Source organism: Prinia subflava, chromosome 9, assembly GCF_021018805.1.
Source record: "Prinia subflava isolate CZ2003 ecotype Zambia chromosome 9, Cam_Psub_1.2, whole genome shotgun sequence".
In the NCBI taxonomy this organism is placed as follows: Eukaryota; Metazoa; Chordata; class Aves; order Passeriformes; family Cisticolidae; genus Prinia; species Prinia subflava.
In genome coordinates, this window is record NC_086255.1 from 20131167 (window position 1) to 20148086 (window position 16920).

General features: G+C 44.2%; 2 protein-coding genes across 2 annotated transcripts; both read left to right on the top strand.

Annotated features, from left to right (window-relative positions):
* Positions 1 to 279: 279 nt before the first annotated feature.
* FUT11 (fucosyltransferase 11) lies at positions 280 to 7365 on the top strand. Its single transcript, XM_063405850.1, has 3 exons — positions 280 to 1044; positions 2327 to 2952; positions 6678 to 7365. The coding sequence occupies exons 1-3, from the start codon at positions 337 to 339 to the stop codon at positions 6823 to 6825; spliced, it is 1482 nt and encodes a 493-aa protein (XP_063261920.1). The 5' UTR covers positions 280 to 336; the 3' UTR covers positions 6826 to 7365.
* Positions 7366 to 14941: 7576 nt separating this feature from the next.
* On the top strand, positions 14942 to 16887 carry CHCHD1 (coiled-coil-helix-coiled-coil-helix domain containing 1). The gene is made up of 3 exons (XM_063405863.1): positions 14942 to 15167; positions 15593 to 15711; positions 16707 to 16887. The coding sequence occupies exons 1-3, from the start codon at positions 15026 to 15028 to the stop codon at positions 16815 to 16817; spliced, it is 372 nt and encodes a 123-aa protein (XP_063261933.1). The 5' UTR covers positions 14942 to 15025; the 3' UTR covers positions 16818 to 16887.
* Positions 16888 to 16920: the final 33 nt, after the last annotated feature.

Here is a 16920-nt window from a genome sequence, read left to right on the forward strand (position 1 = left end):
TGCTGAGCCTCCGGGGAGCGGCTCGGCTGTACCGCTGTCGGTGCAGGTACTGCGGGGCCGGTAGAGGTTGGCAGCAGCTTCAGCCACTGTCCGGTGGGGTTGGGAGCGCTGCCGCTAGCTCACCTCGTCGAGCCGCTGCAGCAGGGCTCACGGTGCCGCCAGGCAGGGCTGCGTGTCGCTGTCCGTCCGAGCCGCTCCCCGGGTGCATGGACAGTATGAGGTGAGATGGGCGGAGAGGGCCGGTCCCGCCCGGCGCCGCCCCGTGACGGCTCCGCGGGGGCGGGGCCCGGCGCCGCTTCCTGGGGCGGCGGGGCGGGCCCGTGGCACGGCCCGGGCATGGGGGGCGCCGGGCCGGGGTGGGGGCCCGCGGGCCTGTGGGTGCCGCTGGCGCTGGCCTGCAGCGTGGCAGCCGCTGTGGCCGCGGAGGGGCCGGCCGGGCTGGCGGAGCCGTGCGGGACCGAAGGGTGGGCGCAGGACGCCGTCCCGCCGGGCGCGGCCTTCGTCGCCGCCGCCTCGTACCGCGGGCCCGGGAACAACGACACGCGGAGCAACAAGGCGCTGCCCATCCTGCTGTGGTGGAGCGGGAGCCTCTTCCCGCACTTCCCCGGCGACACGGAGCGCATCGACTGCCCCCGCGGCTCCTGCCTCGTCACCCGGAGCCGGCGGGTGGCCCGGCACCGCCGCACCAAGGCGCTCATCTTCTACGGCACCGACTTCAGGGCGTACGAGGCGCCGCTGCCCCGCCTGCCCCACCAGACCTGGGCGCTCTTCCACGAGGAGTCCCCCATGAACAACTACGTGCTCTCGCACTCGCCCGGCATCCGGCTCTTCAACTACACGGCCACCTTCCGCCGGGAGTCCGACTACCCGCTGACGCTGCAGTGGCTGCCCGGCACCGCGTACCTGCGGGCCCCGGCCGTGCCGCTGGCCGAGAAGGACGCGTGGCGGCGGAAGGGCTACGGCCCGGTGCTGTACATGCAGTCCCACTGCGATGTGCCCTCCGACAGGGACCGCTACGTGCGGGAGCTCATGAAATACATCCAGGTGCGTGGGCTGAGGGCACGGGCGGGCTGCGGCGTGGGGCCGCTCGCGGAGCAGAGGCTGCCCCTCGCTGCCGCCTGGTTTTAATGGGGTTTGTTTGTCCTTGTTTTTAGCCAAGACACGAGTCGTAACGGGATGCATGCTGACTACAAGCTGGACAGAAAAACTAGTTGTATCCCTTGCCAAAGCGTGAACTAGACTACACCGCGTGTCAGTAGGTAGGCCTGATGCAGATGTTAGATGTGGAGTTGGCCGCTCTCGGGATCAGTCAAAAGCTGGGCAAAGCTTGAATAAGCTCAGTCTTGTGGATCGAGTGCTAGAAGCTGCTGAAATCTCTGCACTTCCAAGTTAGCATACAGGAAGGCTGTCCCTTTACAAGCCTCGCTCGCGTTTGAAAGTACAGGAGTGAAGTTAAAAGGCAGGTTCTCTGTTGTGAGAATCTGCTCCTTACCTCTGTTGTGATAGGACCGTGTTGTTTCTAAGATATGTACTGCTGTGGTACAGCTGATGTTGAGTAGCTTGGTAAAGTAAAATATGTCGTTTCTCCAAGCAGGAAAAAAGCATACTGCATTTTTTTTTCTTAAAAAGTGTGAAGGATCTTTGATTTTTTTAAAAAAATCTGTTTTTAGCCTTTGCCAGAACCTTGTTTTTCTAGTGGTTTCTGTTGTTTCTCTTGGTCATGTTTCAGTTATTGTGTAAAGCCATCATGTACTGAGTAGTGAAGCAAAGGCAAAAGAATTTCTAAAAAATTACTGTCTTCTCAAAGTATGGTGTAGGCTCCAGCTCAAGCATGTTGTCTTGTATTTTTAGACACTCTTCTTTTAGCTCCCTGCATCAATTTTTCTCAGTCCAACGAATTGAAAAATTTTGTCAGCTTGCTGAGACTGGCTGGAGCTCTGTGTGATAACTGTTTGGGAAGGCACTGGGTCTCTTAAGTGGAAAGAGGATGTTTAAATTGACGTAGAGTCGAATGCTGTTCCTTACTTGTCAGTTTTTGATTTATCCGGTAATAAATACATTTTTGGGTGGCATCTGTGTGCTCCCCTCACCCCTCAGTCTGCAGTGTGCCTAATGTTGCTTTTGAAACTCAGCCTTGGTTCTCTCTAAAGCTTGTAGAACTGGGACTCTAGGAATAGTCTCAAGGGAAAGAACTTGGAGTGAAAATGAAGCTAAATGAACGTAGCTAAGAACTGATCCAAGTTGGGAATTTTACAAGAACTACAAGATCTGAAAGTAAGTTCCAGGGGAACAAATCACTTTGTAAAGATGCCTTTTGTTATTTTAGGTTGACTCCTATGGGAAATGCCTGCATAACCGTGAGCTCCCCAGTGAGCGACTGAGAGACACTTCTACAGCCACTACAGAAGATTCTGAATTTATGACTTTCGTTGCCAGGTACAAGTTTCACCTGGCCTTGGAGAATGCCATATGTGATGACTACATGACAGAGAAGCTGTGGCGTCCCATGCACTTGGGGGCTGTCCCAGTGTACCGAGGCTCCCCAGCTGTGCGGGACTGGATGCCAAACAACCTCTCCATCATCCTTATAGATGACTTTGACAGCCCCCAAGAGCTGGCAAAGTATCTTGATTTCCTGGACAAGAATGGAGAGGAATATTTGAAGTATCTAGAGTATAAAAATGTCGGTGGAATCAAAAACCAGTTCTTGCTAGAGAGCTTGGAGAAGCGGGAGTGGGGTGTGAATGACATGACTCTGCCCAATTACCTGAATGGCTTTGAGTGTTTCATCTGTGACAAAGAGAACACCCGAGTCAAAGAGGAGCAGGAGCACAAGAAGTCTCGTGGAAAAATTCCAGCTCCTAGACCTCATATAGCTCAGTTCAAGCACATGGGATGTCCTATGCCAACCCCTGGGTTTGGAAGTGTTGAAGACCTCTCTGATGGAGACAGGTAATGTGCCAATATTATGCTTTTTGAAGAAACGAAGCCTCAAATAAGCTGTAACTTTAATAATGCTTTGTGCTTACAGGAGCTCTTGTTACTTTATTACTTTTTGTGGGTGGTGTAGGAGTCCTGCTAATACTGTGTAACACTGAGGCTGAACAAGAGGCTTGGACAGTGGTGTTAGCAGTTGGAAGAAGAGTGTGAGACACAGGATTCTGTTAAAATTCTCTGTCCCCTCAGACAGTGGGGTTTTCCTCTATCTTAGCCTCTTTGCATGAGGGAGGGATGATTTTCAGTACAGTGATGGTAAAGCACTTGGCAGGCCCGAGGCAAAAGCAGCTCTAGACCTCCTTACAAAGTACTACATAAAGAATGGGGTCTCCAGTGTTCACTGCAGGCCTGGTTGAGTCCTGTGGGCTTCAGAGCAGAAATTAGGCTCACTCAGAATACAAGACTTAATGCTGTTTTGTGTGACAAAACTCTGGCTGTGTTCAAGGATGCCATCCCACTTATTTAGGAGAGGGACTGTGCAGGACAGAGAGCAGACTGAGTAGCTTCTTATCCCTTCTTTTCTGTTGGTTGGCTGATTTACTGGAGCTTTTTTATAGCAATGTCTTTTATCAGTCTCAGTAGCAAAATGTTTTCTTTCTCTGTAGTGTGCTATGCAGCACCCTACTCTATAGAAGTATTCCTGCTTTTCCATAGGTTTTCTGTCTGAGCGTCAGGTGGCAGTAGAGGAGTTCCTGTGAAGGCACACACAGAGTGGCAGTGCCCTTGCAGGCTCAGGTGCTTCCACCATTCTTCACAGGGGTCATCAGCAGGGAGCTTTGAACAGCTGGTCCATAATTCAAGCCACAGTTTCATCCCATGGAAGTTTCTGTGTCTCACTGTTATTCTCCCCATTTGTAGGCATGAGATGTGTCTGGAAAAATGTTCCAGAGAAACTTCTACATTCACTGCCATTTACTTTATAAAGATATGTGTCCATAGTTTCCAAGGCATAAGGGTGGGCATCTCCTGTGAAATACAGAGGTTTCTATCTGATAAGCATTTAAATTTCAAGCATTTTATTTGCAAAATGGAACATGATTACTTATAATTCTAACTGATGTGACAATAGCATAAAATTGCCATCAAAGCATTAGCTAAGCATGCCTATATTTTGTCTGAGTTTGACAGTGATGTTATTTAACAGTGTGATCAATTTACATGACTGCCTGCTGAGCCAGTCAATGGGATGTTTTGTTACTGTAGAAAATATTATTGTGGAAAAATGAAACAGATCTAGTGGGGATAAAAGTGGTAGACTATATGCAACATACAAGGTCTGACTATAAACACACACTGTGACTTGTGGTTCTGGAGCCTTCTGAACTCAGAAGGAGTTTATGTTAGAGCCCATACCCAATTACAGTAAAGTTACACTACACATTTGCATGCTCTGTAACCCTCATTCCTAGATGTAATTTATTTTTAGGGTCAGTAGATATGCTGAATTGTCAGAATGCTGCTGCAAACAGAATCCCTCTGTGTAGGTATATATGGCTGGAGCACAATTACACCTTTAGCTGTATGTGTGGAGATGTGGTTTCTAAATCCTTCTGCTTGCAGCCTCTCTTGTATTTGGACTGCTGGCTTTCACATCCAAGTGAGCTTAAGGAAAAAGCTGTAGAACAAGCAGCTGTGTGTGTCAGGTTGTGGTCAGTCACTGCAATCTGTTGAATTCTTAGCTGCTTTGTACAGAAAACTGTGAGTTGCAGTGCTGCTGCTGAGTATAATACCTATTTAGGGGAAACCAGATTCTCCAGGTATTCTCAAACTCCCATCTTTGTAAGAGAAATGTTTGGCTTGTTTCATTGATAAGGACTTATTTTCCAAAAGTAGGATGTTTGAGAATGTAACTATAAGAATGCTAAGGGACAATTTCTTTTCAGTTACCAAAAGTTTTCATCTGTGGTGGCATAGGAAAAGAGAAACCAGTGTGCCTTTGATAAAGGAATTGTGAAACCATTGTGGTTTGCTAGTTCTATTTTATGTTGACATCACAGTTTGTTTTTGATGAGAAAAAATGTTAATAGTGTATCATATTTTTCAAGTGTAGAATGGCCCTTGCAATAGAATCCCATAATCATCCAGGATTAAAGATAAATCTGTATCTCATAATAATACTGTCTCAGGTGTATGTAATTTGCAGTTTCTGGTGATTTGTACAGTCCTGTGCATCCTGGGATACTGATTTTTCCCAATTTACAGAATTAGAGTGAAATTATTTTCTTAAAAGAAAGAAGAGTAACAGCAATTTAAAACTTCTTTTGATAAAGTCTTCACTTGGATATTGGAATTCCTTTTGGTGTTGTTTCCATGGAGTTCATCTGGAAATTGTTTGCTTTTTTTCTGTTCCTTGCTGCCACTTAGTCTTGGGTCTGGTACCTTATGCAAGTAGAGTCATTTTCCAAACACGTGCCCTTATTCAGTGCTGCAAAAAGCAAGTAGCTCATGTTGGCAGTCCTTGAACAAAGGATAATGAATTTACCGGGTAGGCAATGTGATCTCACAGTGCATCCAAGTGGTGCAAAGGAACCTTTTGGAAGATATTTATTTTTTAAAGCAGAAGTAAGCCTCTGTCTGTGATCCTTCACATTGGAATCTGTGTTAAAAGCTTTGTGTTGGGGTCTGTGTTGGTACTCTGCAGGAATGTTCCAGCACAGGTGATGCTGTTGGCCACAGAAGCTGCTTGCCATGGTGTGCAGGCTGCCAGCCCTGTGCAGGGACAGGCACTGGATGTTTTGTGCATCTCCTGCAGCCTTCCTGCAGTGGGGGGTGAGAGCTGCTTCCAGGCAGAGCAGTCACCTGCACTCGGTGGATGGTGTACAGGGGGGAAGGCAGGAGCCACTGCACTCACTTCTGCGATTTGGAGGGAGAGGAAGCAAAACATTCTGTATATAAGTTAACAAGTACTGGGTAATTCATATGGATGTATTATAAAGAGCAACATGTTTGGTCCTTTTTTCTAAAATTTGTGATTTGTTTCTGGATAGCAGAAATAATGGAGAAGAGGTAAATAATTGGCATACCTTGATACAACACAAGTGAGAGAGGTAGTCCATGTGGTCATGAGCTGGCAAAGAATTGCTGAAATTTGCAGTGATACAGTCTGTACTAGGAAAAGTTTGAGACTGTGTGAACTGAGGAAGAGACAGCCCATACTTGACCATGTAGTCTGGAGATAAAGAATAGAATGTGTTAAGGAATATAATGATTTTTGTCTCTGTCATGTGTAATCTGAGTTTGTTATTTAAATGGATTATCTGAAAAAAACCCTGATTTTTAGGTTGTTATCTGCATACTGGCCAGGGAAAGCTACTCTCAAAATAATCTAAGGAGTCTGTGATAGATTTTATTTTAATAGAAGATTTTATTCTCTACAATTATTAATTTAGTCTCTGTGGTTAACATGATAGTGATAGTATATGCTGATACTTCTAGAATGTTGTAAAGCTAAAAGCAGAATGTTGTAAAGCAGTGAACTTATATTTGCTATAGAGAAATTTTGAAGCAGGTTTCTTTAAATGACTTGCAGCACAGTGGCACACTAACAGCATACTGTGTTATGGCCATTTCTGGGCCTGTTTTTGTCTTAAGGGAAAGAAAAATATGGTTTCAGTGCTATTACAGCTGCTGACTAATTCAGTTTTTTAATTGTTTGTGATGCTGTCTCTTTTTTGTTTCAGTTGGAAAGAAATGTGGCTGCAGGATTATTGGCAAAGCCTTGATCAGGGTGAGGCCCTCACTGCTATGATTCATCACAACGAGTCTCATCAGGGAAGATTTTGGGACTACATGCATGAGATTTTTCTCAAGAGGACAAGGCAACACTGACCCATCTTTGTAAGAGCTTGATTTGAAAATTGCATTGAAAGTTGAGACTGAATTCTTACCTTACTTCACATGTTTGCCTTGAAAAAAACAAAACCAAAAAACCTCTCACAGAGACAATTATTTTGTGGTGCATGAAGTGAGTAAGTTTCTGTTATGATTGGATTTCAGCAGTGGAAATGTTAGTAACTGCTTTGATTTGACTTTCAGCTCTGTGGTGTGAAGCCACTCCTGACTTGCAGGTGTCAACATGTGGGGCAAAAGAGGAATTTGCTCTCCTTTTGCATTTGCTGTATTTACATTGTGTCTTACATGACTTCAGGCACTTGCTCAAGTGCCCCAAGTTATTTCAGGGATTTTTTATGTCTTCAGAATATTAGTTGTTTTTTAAGTATTTTATCAATCACATATTCTCTTCATTAAGATGTACTTTTAGCTGCTATTAACAAATGGCTTTTCCAGTGAAGGAATTACAAGACACATCTGTGAAGAGCAATCGTGCCTTATGAAATTGCTGCAATAAAGTCTCTTCTCCCCAAGTAATATGCCTCAAATACTCCTCCTTTTCAAGGTAACTGAGTAACTATGGGCAGGTCACTTAACTCTCTGCCTAATTCTCCTCTTTTGATGACTTAGTAGATCGTATGTACAATGGGATGGGAGAACAAATTATTTAAGTTGCAACTTTCAACAAAGTATTTCACACCAGAAAGTGTATTACCTGGTATTGTGTAAAGCAAAATAAAATTCTGTGCTTTGGTTCTTTAAAGTTTTAATCTGAAATCTGTAGTCTTGACTTACCGTTGTCTCTAACTCTAGCAATTCAGGGGCCTTGGCTTTTCTCCTCTTCAGTATGTACAGCTTTCTGCAAAGACAAATAGATTTTAACAATGGTGCCTTTCCAGTGGTCTCTGCAGTCTGGATGCAAGTCTTGAAGTGTTTGTGTGCTGAAATGGATGATCAGCACCAGGTGCACTGAGATGATTTTATCTCTCTACCAGTCTTAACACGTTGTGATCCTGGTCTGTGACCAGAGTTCCTAGGTGACAACGTGTGGATAGATCTTCCTTGCTGCATAGCCTGGATTGCTTACAGGTATAAATAAACTCCACTGTTCCCTGCCATAGTGGGTATCTTTCTGAAATAATTAATCTTGCAGTGGAGGGAAACTAATTAATTCAGCATCACAGGTCTAAAAGCATAGGCAAATACGGCCACACTGCAGTGATGTCTCTAATGGTATAATGCTATTTTCTTTCTCCCTTTCCCCTCCACCTTCAGAAGTTAACTACTGACTAAAGAGCCAGAGTTTATCTGTGCTTGAGACAGATTGTTGGTAATGGAAGTCTACAGTGTGTTGTGTAATTTGACTTTGTAAGGCAGTTTATGCATTGCTGTGGGAAGTCTGATGTCTGTCAGTAAAAGTTAGGAACAGCAGTGACTCTGCATTCTCTCCCCAATTATATCACTGTCTATTGTTTAGTGCTGTATGGATCACTTAATATCTTTTTCTTTCCCCTCAAATCCCCCTTCATAATATTATGGAGATGTATAATACCAGTAAAGGTAATGATGATCTCAATGTTTGCCTCTCAGATGACACAACAATGTTGCCATGCTAAAATCGGGACACCTTGACAGCAAACACTTCAGACACATAACTATCACTGGATTTTTATAAATGGAGAAAATGCATACAGTGTACATTGTTCTCACCTAATTGTTTTTAGGAGAAGAATTGGTTTTTATCTCTCTTCTCTAGTAATAGTAATAACTGATTCTTCAGCTAAAATGCATTTATCCATTTAAATTCCTTTTTTTCAGTTATTCAGAAGACATGAATACCTAAGAGAATATATCTGAGTTAATTATTAAACTGGATTACTCAAATCAAATTAAAAATTACATATGTGTATTTAGGATTGAAGAAGCCACTTGCTTGAGAAGTAAATTAAGATAAAACAAATTAAGACTGCTTTAGTTCTGAATATTGACTTCTACTAAACAAGTTAATGATACTCAAGTAAATTGTTTGAATTAATGCTTTCAGTTACTCCATTTCATATTTCTGTATAGAAAATATTATTCAGTCTTTAACTGCATTGTCTTCATTAGCTATATCTCAAAACACTTTCTTATTCACGTGTTTGGGGGAATAGCCAGGAGGAGAAATTGTGATCTTGCTTTTTGTTTTCTAATTTTCTAAAAAATTAGAACCGGGTACTAGCACATGCTGCTTTTACTCTTTTATCCCTATAACTTCAACAGATTTTTCAGAAGTGCAGCATTTATAATAATTTCCAGGTCTTTGTTTTAATTTATCTGCTGTTGCTAAAACGAGACATGCTACATTTAATGCACTGTCCTTACAGGAGTAACAGGAGGAAGTACCAGTATAAAGATGTGCTTAGTCTTTGATGAGTGATGTCCCATTCTGTCCTCCTGCTCAGCAACGTGAGCATGTTTCTCAACTACCAGTAGCATTGAAGACAGGGTGGTACAAGCTGAAGAGTAGCTAGCCAAGGAGGTAAAAACTTCTTCCTTGGGGCCCTGATTTGTGCATTTGCTAATTCACAACCAAGTATTCCTTCACCACTATATAATTCCCGTGAGCAGTATAGTACAATCAACAGCCAACAAGGTGGTTTTGTTAGTCCTGCAGGGATTCTTTGTTGATTTGCTCTGTCTGTACTACAGAAGGCTCTTGCTCTGAGCTTGATGACTGTTGCCAAGCATGAGTATTTCTGATTGTCATCTGTCTTCTTAAAATGGGTATGAAAAGAGTACAGATCTGAAAGTAACTTTATTACACATATTCAGTGGGTTTTGTCTGGTTTTTACAGTACAACTTGCAGTTTGTAGTTGAGTCACAAGTCATTTGATAGCTTTCTTTTCTGAGTTTTTAGTGTCTTCCTAGGTTTACCTGTTTTTTGCAGTCTTAGAGGTGGTGAGCTTCTCAAAAGGTAATGAGTATTAGCTACCACTCTTAGCTGTGAAGCTCACAGAAGCCTCATTTCTTTTGTATCTGCAGTGGTTTTTTCTGTAGTAATAGATCATACTAGTTTTCATCTCCTCTATGTCACAATACTTCCATGATTTATAAACCGTGTCTGTTGCCTCTATTAATATAGTAAATTTATTTCACTTTTTATGTCTGGTGTGCAAGAGTTAAGGCTGGAATATTTATTCAGTGCATGGTGTGAATGCTTTGTGTGGCTGCCAGGGCAGCTCTGCAGGGACAGGAGAGGTGGGAATCCTGCCTGGCTGCATAAAGAGTTGTGGTTGCAGTTGTGTTCGAGGCTGCTGACCAACCTTCACAGCATCCACTGCTCTGAACAGCAAGGACTACAAAATGTTGAGCAAACATTTTGACATGGCTTTGCTTTTATTCTCTCCCACTATTTGGAGGAGGCAGCAGGAGAAGCTGTGTCTCATACCCTTGAAGAGTTCGCAATTAGTTTACTTAATAATGCATTTGAAAGGATTGCTGCCAACATGTACTGCCAGTCGTAGCCAAAGTGAATTCAATTTACCCTCCTAATTGTCTTTCTACTAATGCAAGTGTGTGAATGCAGACAAGGAAGAAGGTCACTACTGCATTGTTATTTTGGAAAAAGGTTCCTGATTTCTGTTCTTGATTGCTAACTGGATTTCTCACTGCTTTAAGTGCAAACCAGCAAGATGGTGACTGAATGTCATCACTTGTATTGTGACTACTGGAAGGCCATGTGATAGTCAGACTGCACATGATAGATTCAACATTCGTCTTAATCATGTTCTTACAGTGCAGGTACCCATATTCATAAAAACTGAGACTAATTAGGAATTTATCAAAGACACCAATATTGAAGATGATTACCCGTGAAAACGCTTTGGCAGGATCCTACAGATGAGTGTGAGTGGCTTCACTGCTTGTCATGCGTTGTGCCTGTTTACTGTGTGACTAGAGGGAGGATTTCAAAGCTGCCAGGAGAGCTTTATTCACTAGCATTAATGTTCTAAAAATAAAGACCTCCTCATTGCTGCTCACATGAAACACACAGAAGATAGATTCTATTGATGCTGTGTCTCAGAATTGACTTGACATGCTAGAATAAATTTATGCCCTCTGAGAGGTGAGAGGTGAGAAACAAATAGCTTGGCTGAAGGTTAAAAATCTATCAGTTCAATGCATTGCATTGATTGGACAGACCACAGTGTTCATTCTTCTGCCAAAACTGTGACACCTCGTGCTGCCTATTTTTCAGTTAGAAGCCGGTTATTTTATTTACTGAACGAGTAGTCTGTGTTTTCTGTCCTTTAGCAAGGAATGCAATTTGTAGGAAGCACACAACTTCACTGAGGAATATTGATTTGATTAATATTATGATCTCTAGAACTCAAAAGGAGTTTAGAAAGAGTTGCCTTTCTTATTTCAGTCACTGTAATAATTTTCAAACTGGAAGATCTCTGGGTGCTCTCTAATGGTAATTAGAATAACACCCAAGCAACAGTGGATGTATATGTTTAGAGGGAAAGCAGAATGAGGTACTTTCTCTGGAAATGGTCTGCAAAGTGCTGGACAATCAGCAGAAATGCCCCTCTTGCACTTTGAGGGTCGTTTTAAGTGGTGTGGAAGAACAACTTCTAAATGACTGGGAAAGGATAAATTGAATTGGAGAACATCAGAGTTTTAACAGGCATTGCTGTGTTAGACAAGCAGCCATCTGCCTCGCTGCTGTCCTGCCACACGCACTCTTCACCCACAGTCCCAAGAGAGCCACTCCCTAAATCATTAGTTGTCATCTATTTGGTGGTGTTTAATTAAGGTTATTGATGCATCTCCAGACACCTTCTGGGAAGTTGTATTAATTGGAAACAGACAGGGTGGCAGGTTCCTTCATTCTGCCCAGAGACCTCTACTGACAGGTTGAAATTAATCAGAGATAAAATCCTTTTAGTGATATGACCAACTGAGCCAAAGCCTGCGTCAGGTTTTAACAAACTGCACTTCTCTTTATGGTTCATTGTCTCAGAGCTGGCAGTGAGAGATACATCTGGCCCTCCAGAGGGATTAGGAAAGATGGAGAGGAATGGAGCTGTGGGATTTGTTCCAGAGTTCTGACACCACTAGCATCTTAATTTGTGTGCTGTTAAATGCATTTTTTACTACAGAAAAGACCCATTTAATGTGCAAGTGTCTCAGCTAGAGACGGTTCTGGCGATCTTGGAATGGATCAGAGCAGGTAATATTTGCATCTCTGAGCAAATAAGGACGCACGGGTAATTTGCAGTGGAAATGGACTGAATTTCCTAGATCCTGAGAATTAGGGATTAGGGATGGCAGCTCAGAACTACTCAGGTTGACAGAAAAATGCAGAGCAGCTGATCTGATTGAGATAGCACAGGATAAGGGCTGGTGTGGGAGTTGGGATGGGGTGTGACATGTCTAGTTGTGAGGGCATGAATCCATTGTGCTAATAAAAGCATTAAGTGCTAATACTGTCCAAACAAAATAGCTCAGCATGCAGGAGTTAAGTCTGAACCACCTAGAATCAAAGCAAACTGGTTAGTTTCACTACTAAAGTTAAAGTGGAAGTGCTTTAAATTTTAAAGCATCTCCAATTAAATTGGTTTAAGGTGGTCAGGGTGAGACAGATGAGAATAAAGTGTGTTAGGTGAGGGCATTATGAACTGGTATAAGAAGAACTGATGTATTCAGGATAAATTTGTGTGAATATATTGGAATTTACCTGAAAGATGGATGCAGGCAGTCAACAATACATGGGTATCAACTCTATTCTTTTTTTCCCAATACAACTGATTTCTTAGCTTCATCCCTAACTGATTTTTAGGCAGGATCTGGAGGTCTTTACATAACTACACCAGAAAGTGAAGAATACATAGTGTAATTTCTCATCTCTTAAAGAGGTACTTAAGGTAACAGTTTTAAAGGGTTTATTTTATCACAGCATTGTTAGCATTGTATTTAATTGTCGCATAGCATTTACTGTAGCATCATATGTGGCCTTTATTCAGTTGTGATATATGTTCTTTTCAAACCTAATATTAATAGCTTAGGCTCTGTGGTTCATTTTGGTTTTGACCAGCTGAAACACAAGCCAGGATTTAGCTTTAAATGTGTTGATACAAGAAAAAAGGTTGTAAATGCTAATTAGTGAAAGTTGAAGTTTTACACGGTTTTTATAGTTGCACATTCAGGATTCACAGTGAAACATCTCTGGGGTTCACTGCTGAGGGAATTTGGTTTCTGACTGTCCCTATAAAGTCAGCGCTCCTGTCCCATCCATTAGTGACTTGGTGCTATCAGCTATACAAAATACAGGCTGTAGAGACATTTGGCTATTCAGTAAAGCAGCCCTTTTGTAGTTCCGCATTCTCCCTTAAAATTAATGTGTAATATTAAAAAATAATGTTTAATAATAAAACTGTGTTCTGCTTCAGACATCTCTGCATGGTGTGTGCAGACACCATCATGCACCTTATTCTGTCTGCTTGGGAATCTCTTAGGCTGATGCTGCAATACCAGACCGATGCCAAAAAATTAGTGTAATGCAGACAGCAGTAACTTACAGGAAGCTATTACAATTCTCCTTGTGTACTTTGCCTTTCTATTTCTCAGCCTCCCCTCCTCCCCCGCCTCATTTTTCTTGGAATTACTTAAATGAGAGGTCAGCTTTTGAAGGTGAAAGGACTTGAAGGTGCTGCCACCATTAGCTAATGTAATTTGGAAGAAGGGAGGCTGATTTACAGGAAGTGCAGTTCAGCTTTTCTTGTCCTGGTACTTCTCTTTCCTTGTTACTGTTTCTGTGCTGATTCACCTAGGCATTGCAGGAGGCAAATGCAGCTGGGGAAGGTGGGTAGCAGTAAGGTAGCAAGGGGAGCTAGAAGAGGCAAAACCAAGACTGGCTGAACCTCACGTGAATGGGAATACTGAAATGTATTTCATATCCCCATCTTGGATTTTCAGAGACTCCATTGTTCAGAGTTGCACAGTGCAAGCCCTCTGGCCTAATTTGAAGGTGTCAGCCTATTTTCTTTCTTCTCTACTGGTTGTCAAGCTCAAAGGATCGCTTGTTTCCTGTCTTTTTGGGAAAAAATGGAAATAGAGAAACATCCTGCTTACCAAAATGTTTCAGAACTTCCAGAAAGTGTTTGAACTTGGACCTTAAGAGATGAAAATTTACTCCCAGAAAAGAGCTAAAAAGAGAGAGCCTTCAGTATTGACTTCCTTTTTCAGCTTGGGCACATAAGCACTCCAGAACCTGCCAGATGAGTAGAGGACTTCCAGGACCTAGGGAAAAAACTTATGGGGAAAAGAGTTTTTTTCCAGCACTGAGTGTGAGGCTGGGAGAATGATGCACTTTGGAAGCAGCAGTTTCAGTATCTTCTTGGAAGGAACAGTAGGAACAATGCAGGGGAGATCCAGCTGTAATGTAACAGAGAAATGAGGGGCTGAGAGCTAAGTGATGTGAGTTTGAGGCACCAAGATGAGTTTCCATACAGTTGCAGAAGAACTTGGGATAGGCGAGACGGACCTCATCCATGTCTATCGTATCTGAGGGGAGAGCGTAGAAGGATCGGGGGATCCAGGCTCTTCTCTGTGGTGCTGCTCAATAGGACAGGAGGCGACGGGCAGAAACTGATGCATAGGAAGTTCCACCTGAACATGAGGAACAACTTTACTGTGCAGGTGACAGAGCCCTGGAACAGCCCAGAGAGGCTGTGGAGTCTCCCACCTTGGAGATACTCCATAATCGTCTGGATGCAATCCAGTGCAATGTGCTCCGGGACCCTGCTTGAGCAGGGAGGGTGAACCAGATGACCCCCTCTGGTCCTTTCCAGCCTCGCCCATTCTGTGATTCCTTTAATTCCATCTGAATTACTCGAAACAATCACGATTTCAGCTGCTCTGGCTGAAGTGTGTTTGCTCCTTCCTTCGTTATTTTCGCCGCAGTTTTCGGACGGAGATTGCTGGGGCGGTGACCGGGTGGTTCCGCCCCATGCGGAAGCCGTGGGCAGTCACTGCATTCCCAGGGCCTATCCCTGGCGGGGCGGGCCGGACGGGGCGGGCCGGCGGCTGCGCTGGGGGCCGGACGGGGCGGGCCGGCGGCTGCGCTGGGGGCCGGACGGGGCGGGCCGGCGGCTGCGCTGGGGGCCGCTTCCCGCGCCCCGCCCGCCCTCAGGGCGCCCGCGCGCGGACATGGCGGCGCCCGCCTACCCCGCCTGGGTGACGCGCTGGGTGTCCGGGCAGTGGCGGAACAAGAAGCGGCCCCCGACGCTCCGCCCGCCCCGGGCGCTGGCTCTGGCCAACAAGGTGGCGAACCGCCGGGAGCAGGGGACAGGTGAGCTGCCGGCGGCGGGGAGCGGTGGCGAGGGGAAGGCCGGGCCCGGCGCTGCTGGCAGAGCTCGGCGGCGCCTTGTGCTCCGCAGGGCAAGAGGGGAGGGCTGGTCTGGGCCGTGGAATTCGCGCGGGTTCTGTGGGAAGGAATTGCTTTCTCACACTGCAACTCTAGCATTGCGTCCTATGTGAGTCAGACACATTGTCCTGTGTTGCGTCGAAACATTGCCTTTACCTTAAAAATTCAGTCAGGTGCTGAATGGCTGCAGCGGTTTGCTTTCTGCTAGCAACAACTTCTCTGCCCAAAGCAAAGCTGGGATCTTTAGTTACGCATTTCCTCACCTGCCTCTACCCCGTCTTCAGCTTTGGAGATTGATGCACTGTGGAGGTTGCCAACTCCTGAGATTTCTGGTTTTCTTTCCCTTCTAGAGGCAACGTGCATTACGGAGATGTCAGTAATGATGGCCTGCTGGAAACAGAATGACTTCAACGACGCACCGTGTGCCGAAGAGATCAGGATGTTCTATGACTGCGTTGCAAAGGCAGAAGTAATTAAGGCCTCTTTTATGTTCTTAAAGGCTAGTAGTAGGAAAGGAGGAAGGCTCCAGTCATCTTTTGTGTGCCAGTTAGAATAATGTTCTCTGAACACTTTGATTGTGACCCATTTGAGCAACTAAGAGCCGTGAAGCTGGTGAAGGATCTAGAGGCTCCTACAAGGAGGGGCTGCGGGAGCTGAGGTTGTTTAGTCTGGAGAAGAGGCTCAGGGGACACCTTATTGCTCTTTACAAGTACCTGGAAGGAAGGTGTAGCCAGCTGGGGCTCAGCCTCTTCTCCCAGGTAGCTGGTGATGTGACAAGAGGCCATGGCCTCGAGCTGTGCCAGGGAGGTTCAGGCTGGCCGTCTTTTCACTGAGAGGTGCTGAAGCGTTGGAACAGGCTGGCCTGGGAGGTGATGGAGTCACCATCCCTGGTGGCGTTCAGGAAATGACTGGACCTGTCACTTAGTGCCATGGTCTAGTTGGCAAGGTGGCCATCGGTCAAACATTGCACTCAATGATCTTTGAGGTCTTTTCCAACCTGTTTCTGACTTGGAAGGCTAGACATTTTTGAAAAATAAGTTTCATACTGTTTGAAAATTAGAGGTTTCTGATTATATATTAACATATTATAATAATACTATATGATAAGCTTGAAATACAATAATTTTCAAAATAGACTAAAGGCAAGTATATGTGCTAAACTTGTCCTTAAACTGGTTTCAGGTTTCCATTTTCTTTCAGTAACTGTCGTCATTTAAATAGTTATTTACTGTTATGGTTTGACAGCAGAAGTGAAAAATTATCCAGTTGATAGATGACAAAGAATCAAAGAAAAATCAAAAAATAACAGAAAGTTAAAAGAAAAAATCTGGGTAAGTATTCCTTAAAGAAACAGCATTTTTCTGAAAGAAGCATCCCCATACAATTAGTAGTAGTCTCAGGGAATGAGCATCAACTCTGCAAATAAAGAGCAGTAAATATTTTCAGGATTTTTTTCTCTTTCAGAAAGAGCGCAAGAATCAAAATGAGGACATCCTGCTATCCAGGGGAAACTTGCCTTCAAGCAAAGTGAACAAGCTCCTGAAGAGGTTTCCTCAGATCACACGTTATGTATAATGTACTTTACAAAAGGGACTGTGGACAAGCCATTAAAGTTGGAGTCTTGGTCAAAAGAGAAGAAAATCAAGCTGAGTGATTTTTTTGATGTCAAGCGGCTTGT